At 40.0% G+C, this 21,687-nt stretch overlaps 1 protein-coding gene across 1 annotated transcript; it reads left to right on the top strand.

The window, feature by feature from the left end:
* The first annotated feature begins 77 nt into the window (after nucleotides 1–77).
* PEX13 (peroxisomal biogenesis factor 13) lies at nucleotides 78–21,232 on the top strand. Its single transcript, XM_081100509.1, has 4 exons — nucleotides 78–238; nucleotides 11,863–12,557; nucleotides 16,263–16,388; nucleotides 19,722–21,232. The coding sequence occupies exons 1-4, from the start codon at nucleotides 147–149 to the stop codon at nucleotides 20,018–20,020; spliced, it is 1,212 nt and encodes a 403-aa protein (XP_080956635.1). The 5' UTR covers nucleotides 78–146; the 3' UTR covers nucleotides 20,021–21,232.
* The last annotated feature ends 455 nt before the right edge of the window (nucleotides 21,233–21,687 follow it).

The following is a 21,687-nucleotide window of genomic DNA, read 5'->3' as shown; positions in this document are numbered from 1 at the left end:
CACGCCACGTGCTGGCCGCACGGGTGGACGGGGTGGATGGCTCGGCGCTCTGCCCGTCATGCCTGGTGCGCGAGTTGTGGGTGCGCCGGGGCCGGGAGTCCCAGCGCTCGGCCGCCTCCGAGCGCAGCGCAGCGCAGGCGGAGGAGATGGCGTCCCAGCCGCCGCCTCCCCCGAAGCCCTGGGAGACCCGCCGGATTCCGGGGGCCGGGCCGGGGCCAGGACCCGGCCCCGCTTTCCAGTGAGTGTGGGATACGTCAGGCCGCGAGTGTGGTGGGCCGGAGCGGGGCCTTGTCCGGAGGCGGTTGGGGCCGTTGTGCGGGCGAGGTTCCCCTCCCCCTCTCCCCCTGCCCCAAGCCTTGAAGGGGGGTCGGGGCGGGGGTCCTGGGGCAGCTTTGTTGTCTGACCGCAGTTTCTGACCCGTGGACTGTTGGCGGGACGGCCTCCAGGGAGCTGCTCTTCTGGGTCCTGGGGCTTGGAGTAAAGGGGGAGGCTTCCTGCCCGTTTCTGTTTGCGGGACACCGTGGCGCCCGCTGGGCCCCTGGTCAACGGTGGACTTGGTCGTAGCGGGTGAGGGTGACGGCCGCCCAGCCCCGGCCGGAAGGGGAGCAGAGCCTCTCCAGCTCTGAACGGCCTCCCGGGTCGTTGGAGGAAGCCCAAAAGGTCCCTTTGACGCAACCGGGACCTCAGCCTGTTACACACTTGGCGTTGTTTCCGGAATCGCTGTGCAGTGGGTCGTGCAGAGATTTGGAGAAGCGACTTGACAGCGGGAGTTCTAAGGCCTATGGATGGTCTTTATGCGCAAAATAGTGTGTGGTTTTCCTAAGGCCTGTGGTTTTTGTTGTTGTTGTTGTTTTAATAAGTATTGAATGGATTTACAACCCAGAAAAGGTTAAAATAGTATGAGAGAGCGAGTTACACAGCCTTCTATGTTTGTGGATTTGGACATCCTAGTCCCGATGATGAAACTGGAATGTCACATAACCTAATACATAAAAATCCCCGACGTACCGGAAAGTATTTCCCCTGTGCTCTAAACTCTTGTAATAATTTATTTAAACGGTATGGTGCTTGAACACAACAGCTACTTAATGATAGCTACTTAACAAGTAATAAGCTTCAATTATGCTGTTAAGCTGGGGTGACACTTTCTACTACCTTTTTCATGAGTGATTTGACTTCCTAAAAATGTGGACTGTTTCTTTGGAACAGAGAGGTTTTATTCTTGCATCTGTTAAAGTTCTGTTTATGTAAAATTAACCATTTCCCACTCTGTTTTCATTGTGAATTATTTTAAATATGTAGAGACCTGTGGAGAGTAAGATAGTGAATACGTGTGTATGCATTCCCTCCCGGCTTTCAAAAATAATATTTTGCCAGATTTGTCTCAGATTCTTAAAAAAAATTAAAATTAGAGACACAGATAAACCCTCCCATTCTGTTTCCTGCAGTAACTACTGTCCCTATTTGGTATGTAGTGTACCCAATAGCTTTTATACTTTATCTATATTGCACTACTTAGCTTTGTGTGTGTGTGTATATATATATATATATATATTTTTTTTTTAGATATATTTTATTGATTTTTTACAGAGAGGAAGGTAGAGGGACAGAGCTAGAAACATCGATGAGAGAGAAACATCGATCAGGTGCCTCCTGCACACTCCCCACTGGGGATGTGCCCACAACCAAGGTACATGCACCTGACCGGAATCGAACCTGGGACCCTTGAGTCCGCAGGCCGATGCTCTATCCACTGAGCCAAACCTGTCAGGGCAATGTATATATATTTTTTCAAACTATCATTTTGCAAAATGTGTTTCCAGTTAATCCTATATAATAAAAGCCTAATATGCTAAGTGTCCAGTTGGCTGTCAATCTAAGCATAATATGCTAATGAAATGCTAAGGCCACTCAACCACTCGCTATGACAGCACTGACCACTAGGGGTCAGACACTCTGACCGATAGGTTAGTTTGCTGCTGGGGTAATTGGGACTCAGCGAGATAGACTGAACATACCCTGGAGCCCTACCGCAGTCCCTCCCTGGCTGGCCAACCTCCCACATCCCTCCCTGGCCCTGATCGTGCACCAGTGGGGTCCCTCTTCCTGGCCTGCACCCTCTCACAGTCTGCAGTACGGGACCCCTCTGGGCATGTCAGAGAGTTGGTTTTGGCCCAATCCCGCAGGCCAGGCCGAGGGACCCCACTGGTGCACGAATTCGTGCACCAGGCCTCTAGTATTATATATAAATATTTATTTTTAGTTTATCTTGTTCATACATATAGCTGTAGCTTATTTTAATTGCTGTAGGATAGTCTGTTATATAAAAACAAACTTTATTTGCTCTGTTGTAGATTTTAAAGTATTAGTTGGTACATATTAAAAACTGCTGCAATGAACATTCTTGTGCCTTTCTCCTTTTCCACATTTCCAATGGGTTTTCTAATGTGTTACTGTAAGTGGAATTGCTTGGAAGAGTGTTTATCTTCAAGTACTATTGCCAAGTTGTTCCCCAAAGTGGTTATATATTAGTTTTTCCTTTCACTAGCAAGGTATTCTGTTTTTCTACAATCTTTCCAGCACTTGATACTGTGGGGCTGTAAAAAATAACTTCTGACCTTTTTAAGTTCTAGCTGGGCTAATGAACCAATTAACAGAGACATTAATAGCAGAAAATGTACAAAATTTATTACAGATATGCATGTGGGTGTGCCATAAGAATATGACACACAAAGAAACATTGGGCAGTTTATATGCCATTTTAGACTAAGGAAAAGTGGTGGGGGGGTCGTTTGGGAATTTAAAGGGCAGGAAAGCAATTCACATGGAGATGGAAAAGCAGATGTTTGGTAAATAAATGTTTACTGGGCCATCTTTAACAATAGGATACTGAGAGGACTTTGAATAAATGGGTCTTGCTAGGTTCCTTCGTGGCTGTCGCACACAGTAGTTTATATTAAACTCCAAGTATCTCTGATGATATCTCCCTTCCGGGGGCAGATGCTCTATCAAAATTCTTTTTAGCCAATTAGGGAAAGGTCAGTGTTTCTTTCTGTCTTTTGTCTTTAATTACCAGCTTAAAATCAATATCCCAATAGGCTTATTTTGGGGTAGCAAATTTAGTCCCTCTCAATGTTATTTTTTTTAGTACTATATTTGCCAGTCTAATGGATGTGAAATGCTATTTCACCTTTATATTTCTCTGATTAGTCATAAGATTGAGCATTTTTTTGAAAGCTTATTCACCATTTGAGTTTTTTCTGTTGATTTTCTTTTTCCCCACTTTTCTTTTGGCTTTATCTTTGTTTATTAATTTGTAGTAGTAATTTATTGTTCATACTATTCTGTTTTCTTTGTTTTTAATATCTTTCAGTCTATGACTTATCTTCTTTATATTCATGTTCATTTATGTTTTACAGGTACTTTTAATTTTAATATAGTCAATATGTTCATATTCTTTGTGCTTTTTGTGTCTTGGTTAAGAAATTCTTTCTCTTCAAATCAGGAAAATTTTTCTTTTAAATGTTCTTTTCACATGTATGTCTAATCCACTTGGTACTGAGTTTGTTGTACAAAATCATTGTGAAATAGGGAATCTAATTTCTTTCCATGTGGATTACTGGTTGTCCGAGTACCATTTACTCATCTATTCCATATTAGTTTATAAAGCCATCTATGTCATCAAGTTTTCGTAAATGTGTGGTTCTGATTGCCCCTAACCTGCGTCTGTCTCGGCCCCAGCACCATGGCTTTGTCCGGAAGGTCTCCCGGTCTAATTAGCATATTACCCTTTTATTAGTATAGATTGCTTCTACTTTAGAGCTAGCTGCTTTATCAAAACCTGAATATACTATACTATTTGGCAGTCTGCTGACCTTTTTTAAAGTTTTATTCCATTTTTTTATGATATATAAAGTAAACAATATTACCCATAAATTATTCTTGGCAAAAATGTTAAGATTCTTTTATATATATTTATCGATTTCAGAGAGGGAGAGAGAGATAGGAACATCAGTGATGAGAGAGAATCACTGATTGGCTGCCTCCTTCATGCCCCACACTAGGGATTGATCCTGCAACCCAGGCGTGTGCCCTGACCAGGAATCGAACCATGACTTCCTGGTTCATAGGTCGATGCTGAACCATTGAGCCACACCAGCTGGGCTTCACTGATTCTAATCAAACATTTAGAAGCAGTCTTTAGTTTAACTGGAAATACAGAGGATAGAGATATACTTAAACAACATTTTTGGAGAAAACATCTAGAATGTGGGGCATTCTAGAACAAAACTGGCTGGACTCTTCAAAAAGTCAAGGACATTTTTTATATATATATATTATTGATTTTTTACAGAGAGGAAGGGAGAGGGATAGAGAGTTAGAAACATCGATGAGAGAGAAACATCGATCAGCTGCCTCCTGCACACTCCCTACTGGGGATGTGCCCACAACCAAGGTACATGCCCTTGACCGGAATCGAACCTGGGACTCTTGAGCCCGCAGGCCGACGCTCTATCCACTGAGCCAGTCAGGTTAGGGCTCAAGGACATTTTTTAAAAAGGGGTTGTTCTAGTTTAGAAGAGAGAAGGAGACAACCAACTACAATGTATAAACCTTAATTTAATTTTTGTTTTAAAAAAATGACACTGAGCACACTATTTTGTCAAACTGGTATTTTCTTGATAGCAAAACTTTATCTGTGAAGAAGGGATGTGCTGATTTACATTATGGTGCAAGCTCCTTATCTGGTAGATTAGCCTTTTGAATAGCAGTGGCTACAGGATGATTGGGGAAGAAAATATCCAGAATAAAGCACAAAGTGACAAAAGGACAGAACATACAGAAAGGAAGGGAAGAGATTTAGGGGATGAAGTAAGGTGTAATTTACAAATAGAAAATAAATGAACAGTCCTGTAAGTCTAGGGTATCCCAAAAAATGCATACTCACACTTTGAATACTTATAAAAGCAGTGTTTATTAAAATAAATTTTCAAAATTGAGCTATCACCTAGCTGTTAAAGTGTGTATACTTTTGGGGGGACACCCTTATTACAGCAGTGCTTCTCAAAATATTTCTGTTAATGCCAGTACATTTGTAAATTACAGTAAAAATATCATAGCAGTGTCAAATTACTTAAACACTTAACCTCATTTTCTGTACTTTTAATAGATTGGTACAAATGGTTCATAAACTAGCACTGGTCCACAGAACATACTTTAAGTAGCATACTGTTAAAGAAATAGAATTCATAATTAAAATCCTTCTTACTAAGAGAATTCTAGGCAGGCTCATATGAATTTACTGGTAAATTTTACAAATTTTTTTTAAAATATATTTTATTGATTTTTTTTACAGAGCGGAAAGGAGAGGGATAGAGAGTTAGAAACATCGATGAGAGAGAAACATCAATCAGCTGCCTCCTGCACACCTCCTACTGGGGATGTGCCCGCAACCAAGGTACATGCCCTTGACCAGAATCAAACCTGGGACGTTTCAGTCCACAGGCCGATGCTCAATCCACTGAGCCAATCCAGTTAGGGCAAATTTTACAATTTTTTTTTTTTATTAAATCTTTATTGTTCAGATTATTACATTTGTTCCTCTTTTTCCCCCCCCATAACTCCCCTCCTCCCAGTTCCCGCCCCACCCTCCGCCCTCACTCCCCACCCACTGTCCTCATCCATAGGTGCACGATTTTTGTCCAGTCTCTTCCCGCTTCTCCCACACCCCTTTCCCCCCCCCAAGAATAGTCAGTCCATTCCCTTTCTGTGTCCCTGATTCTATTGTAATCACCAGTTCATTCTGTTCATCAGATTATTTATTCACTTGATTCTTAGATTCACTTGTTGATAGATGCATATTTGTTGTTCATAATTTGTATCTTTATCTTTTTCTTCCTCTTCCTCTTCTTAAAGGATACCTTTCAGCATTTCATATAATCCTGGTTTGGTGGTGATGAACTCCTTTAGCTTTTCCTTATCTGTGAAGCTCTTTATCTGCCCTTCAATTCTGAATGATAGCTTTGCTGGATAAAGTAATCTTGGTTGTAGGTTCTTGGTATTCATTACTTTGAATATTTCTTGCCACTCCCTTCTGGCCTGCAAAGTTTCTGTTGAGAAATCAGCTGACAGTCGTATGGGTATTCCCTTGTAGGTAACTGAGTTTCTTTCTCTTGCTGTTTTTAAGATTCTCTCTTTGTCTTTTGCTCTTGGCATTTTAATTATGATGTGTCTTGGTGTGGTCCTCTTTGGATTCCTTTTGTTTGGGGTTCTCCGCGCTTCTTGGACCTGTAAGTCCATTTCTTTCACCAGGTGGGGGAAGTTTTCTGTCATTATTTCTTCAAATAGGTTTTCAATATCTTGCTCTCATCTTCTGGCACCCCTATAATTCTGATGTTGGTACGCTTGAAGCTGTCCCAGAGGCTCCTTACACTATCCTCGCATTTTTGGATTCTTTTTTCATTCCGCCCCTCTGGTTGGGTGTTTTTTGCTTCCTCGCATTTCAAATCATTGACTTGATTCTTGCGCTCCTCTGTTCTGCTGTCAGGAGTCTGTATAATATTCGTTATTTCAGTCCGTGTATGCTTAATTTCTAGTTGGTTCCCCAACATATCCTCGAGGGTCTCATTAGTTTTCTTGTACATCTCATTAAGTTTATCGGCGGCTTCTAAACAGTTCTTGAGAGACCTTAAAAGTGTGGTTCTGAACTCTATATCTTCCATTGACAATTTTGTCCTGTTTCTTTGTCTCCGCATTTTGTTATGCTTTCTTGGTGCACCCCCTAGTGGTCTTTGTGCGCAGTCTTGTAGTTAAGCCTTGATTGTTGTAGCTAATACCAGGGAGGGTTTGACCTCCAGGCCAAGTGGCTATGAGAATCAGCTGTGTCTGCAGTGAGAGAACTTCTGTCCTCTAAGGAGGTGCTAATCTAGCCTTTGCCTGAGGCTATCCGGCAAATGCCTCTGTGCAGGGCTTGAGCGGGGCGGGTCGCACAGGATCAGCAGGGTGGGCCGGAGAGAGCAGTTATGGCGGCTCTCAGTCCTGTCCCCAGGGGCTCTGCCTCTCTGAGTCCCAGCACCCGCTGCAAAGCTCGGAGAGAAAGCTGCACTCGCTCTGACCGAAGCCAGACAGTCCCACTTCTCCCGTTTGAGTCTGGGTCCCTAAAGACTCGCCCGGATCTGGAGCTCAGAGTCTGCGACTCCCTCCCGATTGAAAACGCCAACCGCGCCCTCTGCCACCAGCCCACTCCGCGCACTCCTCACCTCAGAATTTGACTTCAGCACTGCGCCTCCTCTGAGTGTCCGTATGCGTTTCTCTTTCCTCCTAGTTGTAGGACTTCCACTCAGCCAGCGTTCCTGTGGTTCTGGGTGATGTCCGTTCCATCTTTTAGTTTCACTTTTGAAGTAGTTGTTCAAGGCAGCAATCTCCGGCGTTAACCTATGCCACCATCTTGGTTCTCCCGAAATTTTACAAATTTTTAAAGAAGAAATAAATATACAAACTATTATAGAAAAGAAGGAAATATTCCTCAATTCTTTATAAGAGGCCAGTTTAACCTTGATACCGAAACTTGACAAAAACAAATTAGGGCATTCTGTTATGAAAGAAGATACAAAAATATCTTCAATAAAATACTGGCAAAACAAATCAGGAGTGATGAGAAACCAAGATGGCAGCATAGGTAAACCAGAAATTGCTGCCTTGCACAACCACTTCATAAAATACAACTAAAAGACAAAACGGACATCATCCTGAACCCCAGGAAGGCTGGCTGAGTGGAAATTCTACAGCTAGAAGGAAAGAGAAAAGCACACTGAGACTCAGGAGGTGCAGAGGTACAGAAGCGCACGTGGAAAGGGCTGGCAACTGAGGACACAGTTGTCTTTTTCAATCAGGAGGGAGTCTCAAGCTCCCGACTGCTCTGAACTCCAGTTCCGGGAGAGTCTCTGGGGACCCAGACTCATAAGGGGAGAAACTGGACTGTCTGGCATCAATCAGAACTCGAGGGCGGCTTTCTCTCAGAGGTGCTTGCAGCGATTACCAGGACACTGAGACGCAGGGCCTCTTAGGGTAAGACTGAGGAGCAGCCATAGCTGCTTGCTCCGCCCTGTTGATCCCCTGAGACCCCGCCCCACCCAAGCTGTGCACAGAGGCTTTTGCATATGAAAGGCCTGGCCCTTTGCAATCTGAAAATTACCTAACAAACTGCAGCTGGGTCAGAGAGACCCAGAACTTCCAAAAGAAGGCCCAAGGCCCCACAGCAGCTTGCATTTCTTCACAGCTGGGCCTCATCTGGGCACCTCCAAACCTCAAACAAAGAAGAGGAATCTGCAGAGCTCTCCATAGCTCCTGCTGAGTAGCCTCAGGCAGAGGCTAAATTAGCACCTCTTTAGATCCAAGAGCCAGTGTACCCAGTGGTCAGAGTGGGACCATCCAGATTACAACTCCTCAGATCCATAAGGGACACACTCAGGGAGCAGACTCAGTGAGTACCAAAGCCCCACTGAAGCAAGTCTTGTCCCATAAGGGTGTCTCCAGCAAAGAAGTTCTCCCACCGTAGACACAGCTGATTCTCACAGCCAATTGGCCTGGAGGTCAATTCCTCCCAGTGATACCTACAACAATCAAGGCTTAACTACAACAAGACTGTGCACAAAGCCCACAAGGGGGTGCACCAAGAGTGTCCACCTCAGGTAATTGGGGAGGCTGAGCTAGTGGGCCCTATAGGACACCTAGCACACAAAGCCACTCTATCAACACAGGGAAACATAAAAAATGCGGAGACAAAGAAACAGGTCACAAATGACAGAAATGGAGGAAAGCAAACTACTGGATATAGAGTTCAAAACCACGGTTATAAGGTTTTTCAAGAATTTTCTAGGAACCACCAATAAATTTAGTGAGACCCTCGAGGTTATGAAAAAGGACCAACTAGAAATTAAGCATACACTGACTGAAATAAAGAATATTATACAGAGATTCAACAGCAGACGAGGATCGCAAGAATCAAGTCAAAGGAGAACCAAGATGGCGGCATAGGTTAACACCGGAGTTTGCTGTTTTGAACAACTACTTCAAAAGTGAAACTAAAAGACGGAACGGACATCACCCAGAACCACTGGAACTCTGGCTGAGTGGAAGTCCTACAACTAGGAGAAAAGAGAAACGCATACGGACACTCAGAGGAGGCGCAGTGCTGAAGTCAAATTCTGAGGTGCGGAGTTCGCGGAGCGGGCTGGCGGCGGAGGGCGCGGTTGGCGTTTTCAATCGGGAGGGAGTCGCAGACTCTGAGCTCCAGATCCGGGCGAGTCTTTAGGGACCCAGACTCAAACGGGAGGAGCGGGACTGCCTGCCTTCGGTCAGAGCGAGTGCAGCTTTCTCTCCGAGCTTTGCAGCGGGTGCTGGGACTCAGAGAGGCAGAGCCCCTGGGGACAGGACTGAGAGCCGCCATAACTGCTCTCTCCGGCCCACCCTGTTGATCCTGTGCAACCCGCCCCGCCCAAGCCCTGCACAGAGGCATTTGCCGGATAGCCTCAGGCAAAGGCTAGATTAGCACCTCCCTAGAGGACAGAAGTTCTCTCACTGCTGACACAGCTGATTCTCATAGCCACTTGGCCTGGAGGTCAAACCCTCCCTGGAATTAGCTACAACAATCAAGATTTAACTATAAGACCACGAACAAAGACCACTAGGGGGTGCACCAAGGAAGCATAACAAAATGCGGAGACAAAGAAACAGGACAAAATTGTCAATGGAAGATATAGAGTTCAGAACCACACTTTTAAGGTCTCTCAAGAACTGTTTAGAAGCCACCGATAAACTTAATGAGATGTACAAGAAAACTAATGAGACCCTCGATGTTATATTGGGGAACCAACTAGAAATTAAGCATACACTGACTGAAATAAAGAATATTATACAGACTCCCGACAGCAGAACAGAGGAGCGCAAGAATCAAGTCAATGATTTGAAATGCGAGGAAGCAAAAAACACCCAACCGGAAAAGCAAAATGAAAAAAGAATCCAAAAATGCGAGGATAGTGTAAGGAGCCTCTGGGACAGCTTCAAGCGTACCAACATCAGAATTATAGGGGTGCCAGAAGATGAGAGAGACCAAGATATTGAAAACCTATTTGAAGAAATAATGACAGAAAACTTCCCTCACCTGATGAAAGAAATGGACTTACAGGTCCAAGAAGCGCGGAGAACCCCAAACAAAAGGAATCCAAAGAGGACCACACCAAGACACATCATAATTAAAATGCCAAGAGCAAAAGATAAAGAGAGAATCTTAAAAACAGCAAGAGAAAGAAACTCAGTTACCTACAAGGGAATACCCATACGACTGTCAGCTGATTTCTCAACAGAAACTTTGCAGGCCAGAAAGGAGTGGCAAGAAATATTCAAAGTAATGAATACCAAGAACCTACAACCAAGATTACTTTACCCAGCAAAGCTATCATTCAGGATTGAAGGTCAGATAAAGAGCTTCACAGATAAGAAAAAGCTAAAGGAGTTCATTACCACCAAACCAGTATTATATGAAATGCTGAAAGGTATCCTTTAAGAAGAGGAAGAAGAAGAAAAAGATAAAGATACAAATTATGAACAACAAATACACATCTGTCAACAAGTGAATCTAAGAATCAAGTGAATAAATAATCTGATGAACAGAATAAACGGGTGAATATAATAGAATCAGGGGCATAGAAAGGGAGTGGATTGACTATTCTCGGGGGGGGGGGCAGGGGGGGTGCGGGAAGAGACTGGACAAAAATCGTGCACCTATGGATGAGGACAGTGGGGGGGGGGGTGAGGGCAGGGGGGGGTGGGAATGGTGGAGGGGAGCTATTGGGGGGGGGAAGAGGAACAACTGTAATAATCTGAACAATAAAGATTTAACTTAAAAAAAAATGTATGGTTTTGGATGGGGAGAGTGGGATTCAGAACTTCAAGTTCTGATTCTAAAGTATACAGGGAAATTAAAAGGATTAAATAGTCAAGACTCACTTTTTTTTTTTTTTAATCCTCACTGGAGGATATGTTTTTCATTGATTCTAGAGCAGCGATTCTCAACCTGTGGGTCGCGACCCCTTTGGGGGTCGAACAACCCTTTCACAGGGGTCACCTAAGACCATCGGAAAACACATATATAATTACATATTGTTTTTTGTGATTAATCACTATGCTTTAATTATGTTCAATTTGTAACAATGAAATTGGAGGTCACCACAACATGAGGAACTGTATTAAAGGGTCGTGGCATTAGGAAGGTTGAGAACCACTTTTCTAGAGAGAGAGGAAGGGAGAGGGTCAGAGAGAAAGAAACATAGATGTGAGAAACTTGATTGGTTGCCTCCCATACATACTCCGACCAGGGATTGTACCCTCCACCCTTCAGTGCATGGGATGACACTCTAACCAACTAACCATACCGGCCAGGGTGAGCCAAGACACTCTTGAATATGAAGAACATTGTGGGAGGACTTGTTTTATTGGACATTAAAAACTATTATAAAACTGTAGTAATTTTGATAGTGTCATTTAGGTACAAGTATGGACAATATCTAACAACCAACCCTGAGAAAATGGACAAGAGTCTTAAAAAGAAAGTACAGATTGAAGATAGCACAAATAATGGTAGCATAAGTAAACAAGAAAATAAGAGTTATTCGGCTATTTTATTTTATGCATTTTGTCTTAACACTGAAATTCTAAGCAACTGGATATTAGAGACTATTCCTTACTCTTAACATATCTTCAGTAGAATCTCATAACACTAGATATCGGAGGTGTTTAATAATTCATTTGAATTGAACCACTTGTGTTTAAGTTACTATTTTGAATTTTGTTTGTTTGTTTTAGATCTGCTGATTTGGGTCCTACTTTATTGACAAGACCTGGACAACCAGCACTTACCAGAGTACCCCCACCTATTCTTCCAAGGCCGTCACACCAGACAGGAAGTAGCAGTGTGAACACTTTCAGACCTGCTTACAGCTCATTTTCTTCAGGATATGGTGCCTATGGAAATTCGTTTTATGGAAGCTATAGCCCTTATAGTTATGGATATAATGGGTTAAACTATAACCGCCTCCGTGTAGATGATCTTCCGCCTAGTAGATTTGTTCAGCAAGCTGAAGAAAGCAGCAGAGGTGCATTTCAGTCCATCGAAAGTATTGTACATGCATTTGCCTCTGTCAGTATGATGATGGATGCTACCTTTTCAGCTGTGTATAACAGTTTTAGGGCTGTATTGGATGTAGCGAATCATTTTTCCCGATTAAAAATACACTTCACAAAGGTTTTTTCAGCTTTTGCATTAGTTAGGACTATAAGGTATCTTTATAGACGGTTACAACAGATGATAGGTTTAAGAAGAGGCTCCGAGAATGAGGACCTATGGGCAGAAAGTGAAAGAACTGTGGCTTGCCTTGGTGCTGATGACAGAGCGGCTAACTCAGCAAAATCTTGGCCAATATTCTTGTTCTTTGCTGTTATCCTTGGTGGTCCTTACCTCATCTGGAAACTGCTATCTACCCACAGTGATGAAATAACAGGTAAGAGTAACAGAACAGGTTCTGAAACCACATAACAACCTCAAATTTCAAGAATAGATTTGTTACATTAACATTCTTTATATTTATTTGTATTTAATATTTTTGATCCAGTTATATTTTTGGTTCAGAACTGGAAAAGAAATATATAGCAAAAATGGCTTGTTGATTTATTCATTATTCCCTCAGTATAACAGTATACATTACCTAACTACTATTTACAAGGTGCTGAATTTGATGCTATGGGGTATACATAGAACATAATTACCTTTTTTCTAAAAGTCAATTGGCAGGGAGATGAGTAAGACACATATACAGGTAATTGTGATGAGGCAGAAAGAGTGGTAAGGAATAAGGACAGTTGGGGAAAGATAGGATTTATTGAGCCTTTTTTATATAAAAGACACTACTAAGTATTTTGTATATTTTATCTAACTTAATTTTTACAATAACCCTAAGAGATAGGAATTACCTTCATTTTACAAGGGACGAAACTAAAGTTCAAAGAAGTCACTTGCCCAAGATCACATCTTTAATAAAGTAGGACTAGAAACAAAACCAGGCCTGTTTGTTTAGTTCCTTCTCCACCAACTGGTACCGAGTGCTATCTCAATTTAGAAAAGCAAAGCTAGTTTTTTGGGGGCAGCTCTTAGTATCCCAGAAGTAGCATTTAAGTTAGATTTTTGAAGGACAGGTAACATTTCATCAGTTAGGTAGGGAAAAACAGACTGTGAAAGGCACATATATACATGGAACAGAACAGAGAACCCAGAAATTCACCCAAGCCATTACGCTCAATATTTGACAAAGGAGGCAAGAGCATACATTGGAGTCAACAGTCTCTTCAATAAATGGTGTTGAGAAAATTAGACAGATAACATGCAAAAAAATTAAACTAGACCACCAACTTACATCATACACAAGAATAAACTTAAAATGGGTAAAAGGCTTAAATATAAGTCGTGAAACCATAAAAATCCTAGAAGAAACTATAGGCAGCAAAATCTTAGACATCTCTTGTAGCAGTCTATTTATAGATACATCTCCTAAGGTAAAGGAAACTAGGGAGAAAATAAACAAATGGGATTACATCAAAATAAAAGGCTTCTGCACAGCAAAAGAAACTTTCAACAAAATGAAAAAAGAGCCCACTGTATGGGAGAACATATTTGGCAATGATATATCTGATAAAGGGTTAATATCCAAAATATATAAGGAGCTCATACAACTTAACAAAAGGAAGACAATCTAATTTTAAAAATGGGCAAAGGACCTAAATAGACACTTCTCCAAAGAGGACATACCAAGAGACATTTTTCATATGAATCTTGGACATACCAGATGGCCAAGAGACATATGAAAAAATGCTCAAACCCACTGAATATTAGAGAGATGCAAATTAAACATCACTGAGGTATCGCCTCACACCTGTCAGAATGGCTACCATCAACAAATCAACAAATGAAAGTGCTGGCGAGGATGTGGAGAAAAGGGAACCCTAGTACACTGCTAGTGGGAATGCAGACTGGTGTAATCGTCATGGAAAACAGTATGGAGTTTCTTCAAAAAATTAAATATGGGTCTGCCATTTGACCCAGTGATCCCACTTCTAGGAATATATCCTAAGATACCCGAAGCACCAATCAGAAAGAATGTATGCATCCCTATGTTCATAGCAGCACAATTTACCATAGCTAAGATCTGGAAACAGCCCAAGTGCCCGTCAGTAGATGAATGAATAAAAAAGCTGTGGTACGTCTATACAATGGAATACGATCGCAGCAGTAAAAAAGAATATTTTACCCTTTGAGACAGCAGGAGGGACTTGGAGAGTACCATGTTAAATGAAAAAAAGTCAGAGAAAGACAAGTATCACATGATCGCACTCATGTGGAATCTAAGGAACAAAAATAAACTGATGAACAAGAGTGGATCCAGAGATATGGAAGCATGGAACAGAGTGCAGAATCTCAGAGGGAAGGCAGGGGAGGGTGAGTGGGAGGAAGGTCATCAACCAAAGACCTTGTATGCATATATGCATGGCCCATGGCCACAGACAATAGGGTGCTGAAGGCCTGGGATGGGGTCAAGAGCAGGTTGGAGGGGGTCAATTCGGGGGAAAAGGGGACGTAATACTTTCAACAATAAAGAAAAAAAGACTGTCAGCTTGAACAGAAGTACATAGGGAATATGATATTCAGCAGCTGTCCTATTGCATAGAATGAAAGGATAAGGTTGAAGGCTAATAATGGAAGCTCTTAATCTTCATTTAATAAGGAAAGGATGTGGTTTTTGTGTGTGTATGGTTTTTTAAGCAAACTTATACACAGTGTTCTAAAGAGATCGGTCTGTCTCAAGTGTTTGAACTTCGGGATCCACTTATATGCTGATTTTTTTTCAATAAATACAATCAGCCCTTTGTATCTTCGGGATTCGAATCCATGGATTCAACCAGCCAAGGATCGAAAACAGTATTTTCTCATTCCCAACCACTGATGAAAAATACTGCTTTTCATTTATTGTTAGTCAAATCCGCAGATACAAGGGACGGACTATAGAGTCAAAGATATACATGGACTTTGGACTGCACGGGGGTCAGCTCTCCTAACCCCTGCATTGTTCATGGGTTACCTCTGAAAGTCAGGGGGATTGTGCCATAGGAAGAGAAATAAGAGTGATGCAGAACCAGGCTTAGTAAGTGGGGTCACAGTGCTACCCCAGTCAGGAAGTTTCCCTTAAGGAGGTGAGAGATTAAGGCCTGCAGCTATTTGAGGTGTAGGGAATAACAAAGGTATGTAAGTGATAGTGTGCCTGGCATGTCATGTGAACAGCAAGGAAGCCAGTGGGAAAGAAGCAAAGTCTGAGTAGCCAGAGATGAAGGAGGGAAGAATACAGTGTTTTGGGATCTCCATGGAAGTGCAAAGGGAATGTCCATATCTCAAAGTCCATTGAACTATGCAATTAAGAAGTTTCCACTTAAATGATTTTCATTTGGAAGTGAATTAATCTCTAATGTAATGGCATGACATACATTAATACAAAAGAAGAATTTAACAGAATTCTACTCTTTGTCTACTTATAGATGGATATACTCAATTAAAACCGCAAGTTCAGTGAATTAATATCAGGATTTGTCAGTACCTGTCTGTATGAAAAAATATTTTCAAAGATGAAATACCTCAGATCTTTTTATGTATGAACATTAACAGATGAACATTTGCACTTGATATGATAGGAAGCACTACAGTTAAACCCCAAAATATCCCTCCCACCCCCAAAATCCCATTCTTCTCAGTAGAAGACCTGTATTATAAAAAAATAACTCAATTTTTATTACATTTTGAGTTTTGCCAAAAAATTTATGGAAAAGTTTTTTTCTTTCATTAAATAAGTACAATATCTTCAATTCCCCTCATGACCTGCAAAGTCTAAAATATTTACTTACTGTCTGGCCCTTTATAGAAAAAGTTTGCTAACCCTTGGCCTAAAGTAAGGGAGCTAGAATTTTGAGCTTGAAGAAAAGGGAAAAGCTCATAATAGGTAGTCTAGTGAACATACTGTTGACTTTACATCGTGTTAATTATAGAATTTAAGGGGTAACTTTTCTTGACAAATTTATGCAATTTGCAAACCAGAGCCAGTCAAATATCTTCATCTTTTGTTTGTAAGTTTTACTAACCTAATTTTAATTCTTAATTTGGTTTATAGACAACACCAACTGGGCAAGTGGTGAGGATGACCATGTAGTTGCTAGAGCAGAATATGATTTTGCTGCCCTATCTGAAGAAGAAATTTCTTTCCGTGCTGGTGATATGCTCAACTTAGCTCTCAAAGGTAACAAAACATGAATAAGTTGAAATTATCTGTGAATATTTTGAATTTGTTAATGTATTAAAAACTGCAACAAAATATTGGTTATTGTTAGTTAACTCAGAAGTAATTACTAGGATTTCACTTTTCATGTCTATTTTGAACTTTCAAATCTGGGTGGTGGGGGAGAAATGGCCCAAATAGTGGTTTTAATAATATTTAACTGAGATAAGGAAAGAGCTTGTTTATATAATCTCTTCTAAACCCAAAATGCTTGAAGTCCAAACTCTTAATCGCTACACAAAAACATGAGGCAAACGCTAAATGTAATAAATATAACAAGCTGAAACCGGTTTGGCTCAGTGGATAGAGCATCGGCCTGCGGACTGAAAGGTCCTAGGTTCGATTCCGGTCAAGGGCATGTACCTGGGTTGGCGGGCACATCCCCAGTAGGAGATGTGCAGGAGGCGGCTGATCGATGTTTCTCTCTCATCAATGTTTCTAACTCTCTATCTCTCTCCTTTCCTCTCTGTAAAAAATCAATAAAATATATTTAAAAAATAAATAAATAAAAATAAATAAATATAACAAACCAAAGAAATTATCTAGCATCATTTAAGTATCCCTTTCCTCCTTTGAATGCTGGGGCTGTTACTGCTTTTTTTTTTTTTTTTAATTGAATAGTGCTTACTTCAGAAACTTCAACATAAATATTTTAGGAATTACTGTCATGAAATATTTGGACCAGGTCACCAGCAGTTTTTAACAGGTCTAGACAAAGTGGCTTTTTTCTTTGGCTATCTCCAGTAATGAAAATCAGAATTTTTGCTGATTTACAAAAAAAGATTCTTTGTATGTTTATGAGGATTCAGGTTTGCTACAAAAAGTCACATTGTTGGTAAAGATACTAGTAATAACAATAACCTCTGTCATTTATTGAATACTACTTACTATGTACAAGGCACTATACTTTACATGTTTTACTTAACCCTTATAATAATAATGCTATAAAGTGCCAACTGTTACCTTGTCCTTGTTTTAGACATGAGAAAACTAAGACTCAGAATTCTGAGTAAATTGTCCAGAATCACAAAACTAAGATGTGGTGGAGCTGGACTATGAACCTAGGTTTATCTGACTTTGGAACCACTTTGGCTGTTTCCCCTGTGGTCTACTAAATGGGAACTTTAGCCCAGCGGTCGCCAACCTTTCAGACCTCACAGACCACCAGTGGCCCACCCTGATTGCCAGCCAGGCCGAGGGACCCCACCCGTGCATGAATTCGTGCACCAGGCCTCTAGTATGTAAATAATTTAAAATTTTAGATCCAGTTTGCTAAATCTCTGCCACATCCCCTCATACACAAATTCTCACCTCTAGCCATTATATTCATGTTTTCCATCTAGTGAAAATCACATCTTACTATTTTGAATTTCAAAAGAATGAGTTCTTTATAAGATGTCTTTTTTCTTAATATATATTTTTTAATTTAAATATATTTTTATTGATTTCATAGAGGAAGGGAGAGAGCTAGAGAGATAGAAACATCAATGATGAGAGAGAATCATTGATTGACTGCCTCCTGCACACTCCCTACTGGAGGGGATTGAGCCTGCAACCCAGGTATGTGCCCTTGGCTGGAATCGAACCTGGAACCCTTTAGTCCTAGGGTTGCGACCAATGCTCTAGCCACTGAGCCAAACCAGCTAGGGCTTTTAATATATTTTTATTGATTTCAGTGAGAAAGGGAGATAGAAACATCAATGATGAGAGAGAATAATTGTTGATAGGCTGCCTCCTGCACGCCCCCTACTGGGAACCAAGCCTGCAACCCAGGCATGTGCCCTTTACTGGAATCTAACCAGGGACACTTCAGTCCATAAGCTGATGTTCTATCCACTGAGCCAAACCAGCTAGGGCTATAAGATTTCTTGATGTAGATAAGATCAATAGAGATAGTTTTAATTAATCTAAATAAACAATAAAGAAGGTTTCTTTCAGTTACATTATAATAATTCAGAAATACGTTAGCGCTCAAATTAGCCTTCTACTAATATTGTCTCTTAACACATTGGCTTTGCTTCTTTGGTTTCTTCCATTGCTCAAGTAAAGTAGTGCACTTAGAATAAAATCTGTCACAGACATGGTTAGTTTGTTTCTCCTTTTTTTATAGCATATTAAACACTAAAATGTCATATTGTGTCTAAATTATAATGTTGAACTAAAACTCTAGTGTTAAACAGCTTTTTAAAGACATGGATAAAATAGGTGGAAGAATACCAAAATTAAAAATTGAATATATTAAGTAATCTTTCCTACTTTAAGCTTAGGACTCAGCAGTTCTCAACCTATAGGTCGCAACCCCTTTGGTGGTTGAACAACCCTTTCACAGGGGTCGCCTAAGACCATCCTGCATATCAGATATTTACATTACGATTCATAACAGTAGCAACATTACAGTTATGAAGTAGCAACAAAAATAATTTTATGGTTGGGTCACATGAGGAACTGTATTTAAAGGGCCAGAAGGTTAGGTTATTGCTTTTAACTTTTTGTCAAGGTTGGAGATAACAGAGGTCTTCATTTTTGGATTAAAATTAACATTCACTGTCTTCAGGATTGTTCATCACAATCACATAGAATGAATTTTATATTTTGGCCAAAGGTATGTAAAGAAAGCTGGCCGCCCTGGCCCGAATTTCTCAGTGGTTAGAGCATTCACCCTCGAACTGAAGAATTGCAGGTTGGATCCCTACCCTGCTCTGGGTGCATGCAGGAGGCAACCAATCGATGTGCCTCTGTCCCATTGATGTTTTTCTCTCTTTCCCTCCCTCTCTCCCTTCCCCTCCTCCTGTCCCTCTCTCTCTCTTTTCCTTCTTCCACTCTCTCTAAAAAGTCAAAGGAAAAAATACCCTCAGGTGAAGATTAATAAAAAAAACAAAAGAAAACTGGCTTATGTGAAGGTATACATTTATCTTCTATACTTACCCCTGAGTTACCCTATTGGGAAGGATTGAGAAATCCATTTCTCAAATTCCAATTTAAAATATGAAAGACATTGATGTTAGTTCTCAGCTTTTGGGGTAGCTGAATCTCCTTACTCTATGAATGGACAAACTAATATAAACTTTGTTCTTCAAGGTTGAAAAATATTTAGTAATTATAAAATGTATAAATTATAAGAAGGGATCTAGAACTGTTAAGTCTATCATTTGATATTGAATATATGTGTATGCTATTTGTTTATATATTTTATTATATAACTGTAACACAGCTTTTCCTTAATATTTTACTATTACTTTTCTGCTGGACCTCCAAAGTATGTTATAATTACAAGGCTGTCTTTTCTTTCATCAGAACAGCAACCCAGAGTGCGCGGTTGGCTGCTGGCTAGTCTTGATGGTCAAACAACAGGACTTATACCTGCTAATTATGTCAAAATCCTTGGTAAAAGAAGAGGTAGAAAAACACTGGAATCCAGTAAAATTTCCAAGCAACAACAGCCTTTGACCAACACAACACTAATTAAAGGAGCCACAGCTGCTGATTCTTTGGATGAACAGGAAGCTGCCTTTGAATCTGTTTTTGTTGAAACTAGTAAGGTTCCAGTTGTACCTGGTTCCACTGGAATAAGTGGAGATAAACAAGATCTTTGATATCTTTCATGTTTGCCTGCAGTTGAACTATAGAATACTTTTTTAAAATTACTTCTTATATAGGAATTATTCTATAGTCCAATGAACACACTTATTGCTATTCCAGGTGTTTTGCTGCTAGAAATTGTTAAAGTGGTACACTAGTATCTTGGTCTAGTGACCTGGTTACATTTTACAAGTTATTTGGCCACAAGGATGTTTGTTTCACCTAGATTTTAAGATTATGAAAAAAGTTTTATTTTCATCTTATTTAAAAACCTATGTTTATTGCCTGGCCCAGTTGGAAAATTGTCCTGTACACCATAAAGGTTGCAGGTTCAGTCCTGGTCAGGGTACATACCTAAGTTTTGGGTTCTGTCCCCGTTTGGGGCACATAACAGAGACAACTGATCTCTCCCTCTTTCTCTTTTACTTTCTCTCTCTCTCTCTCTCTTTGTCTCTAAAATCAATAAACATATTCTCAGGTGAGGATTTTTTTTAAAAAGTAAAACCCTATGTTTACTGAAGGAGTAAGAGTAATGAACTACAGAATATACTATTTGCTACAGTAGAGATTATTACTGTTTTTAAAATTCTACATTAATTGTCTTGAAATCCTCAGAAATTGAGTGCTAATATATGAAAACAGGAAAAAAGGATAATTTTTTTTTTACAACTTTAATTATATTGAATAATAAAAATTTTCTGATCTGTATTACATTCAGTCTTGGGTCTGTTTTAGGCAATAAAATGTTTTTGCCCACTAACAATTGATACCATTATCATTTATTGTGTTTTTAAAAATTTATCCTGGAAAGGTCACTAGAAGCATTGTGAAGGAGATGGTTCTAGAGTATATTTAGCCCTAATAGTTTCCCCTGCTACTAAAAAGGCTGACATTTATCTTTCTTACAGATTATTTTCATGTCTTCTGAGGAGCAAATAACTTTTTTCCCTTTACAATATGACTAGTTTCATCCTGGATGGATCAGGATATAGGAAAGATTTCCTTTCTCTTTCTTCAACCAGGACTCAAGTCCTTGGAGTTTGTGCATAATGATATAGTCAATCCTAGCATTTAAAATCTTGTCATAGATTCTCTTCTCACTAATATAATTACTTTTCAAGAGTACATATTCATTCAGGCTGTTCATTGAAAATACACTTTATTTTAGGTTTATTTTTTACTACTTGAGACTATAAATAAAATTCTGAATTGCCATTTAACATATGATAAAGCTGTTTGATTTTTTTTGTTTAATATTGACTTTATATGCAGTTAAATTTCACTGAATATTTACACACAAAATTGGAAAATTTGTATACTTGCTGTGATTATACTATGAAATAATACTATCAGGAATACAGGTGTACAAGAATATATTCACAGGTATATTATTTCCCATTTTGTTCTAGTAGAGGTTCTGCTTTGTTATAGAGTAATTAATAGAAATTTTATTCTTGAAACAATTTTTTGATAAATTATTAAATTTGGTGTTGAGACATCTGAGCTGAATGCTGTAAGTGAAGTGTAGAGGTGAAATGTTGATTCAGTCTATTTAGGTTAGAAAAGGTGAGTCTTTACAATAGAATTTGTGACTGGTATTAAAGATGTAGAGGGGAAAGAGTATAGCACAGAATGAATAATGAGTAATTTCACTTTTCTTAGAGTGTTTATTGTAATCTTT

Source organism: Myotis nattereri (assembly GCF_964212035.1).
Source record: "Myotis nattereri genome assembly, chromosome: 10".
NCBI lineage: Eukaryota > Metazoa > Chordata > Mammalia > Chiroptera > Vespertilionidae > Myotis > Myotis nattereri.
The sequence above is the reverse complement of the archived record's forward strand: the minus strand, read 5'-3'. Positions and strand labels throughout refer to the sequence as shown.

Coding starts and splice junctions, on each gene's coding strand:
- PEX13 (XM_081100509.1), top strand. CDS start 147: ATGGCGTCCCAGCCGCCGCCTCCCCCGAAGCCCTGGGAGACCCGCCGG. Junction 239..11,862: donor GGACCCGGCCCCGCTTTCCA/GTGAGTGTGGGA, acceptor TGTTTGTTTTAG/ATCTGCTGATTTGGGTCCTA. Junction 12,558..16,262: donor CCACAGTGATGAAATAACAG/GTAAGAGTAACA, acceptor TTTGGTTTATAG/ACAACACCAACTGGGCAAGT.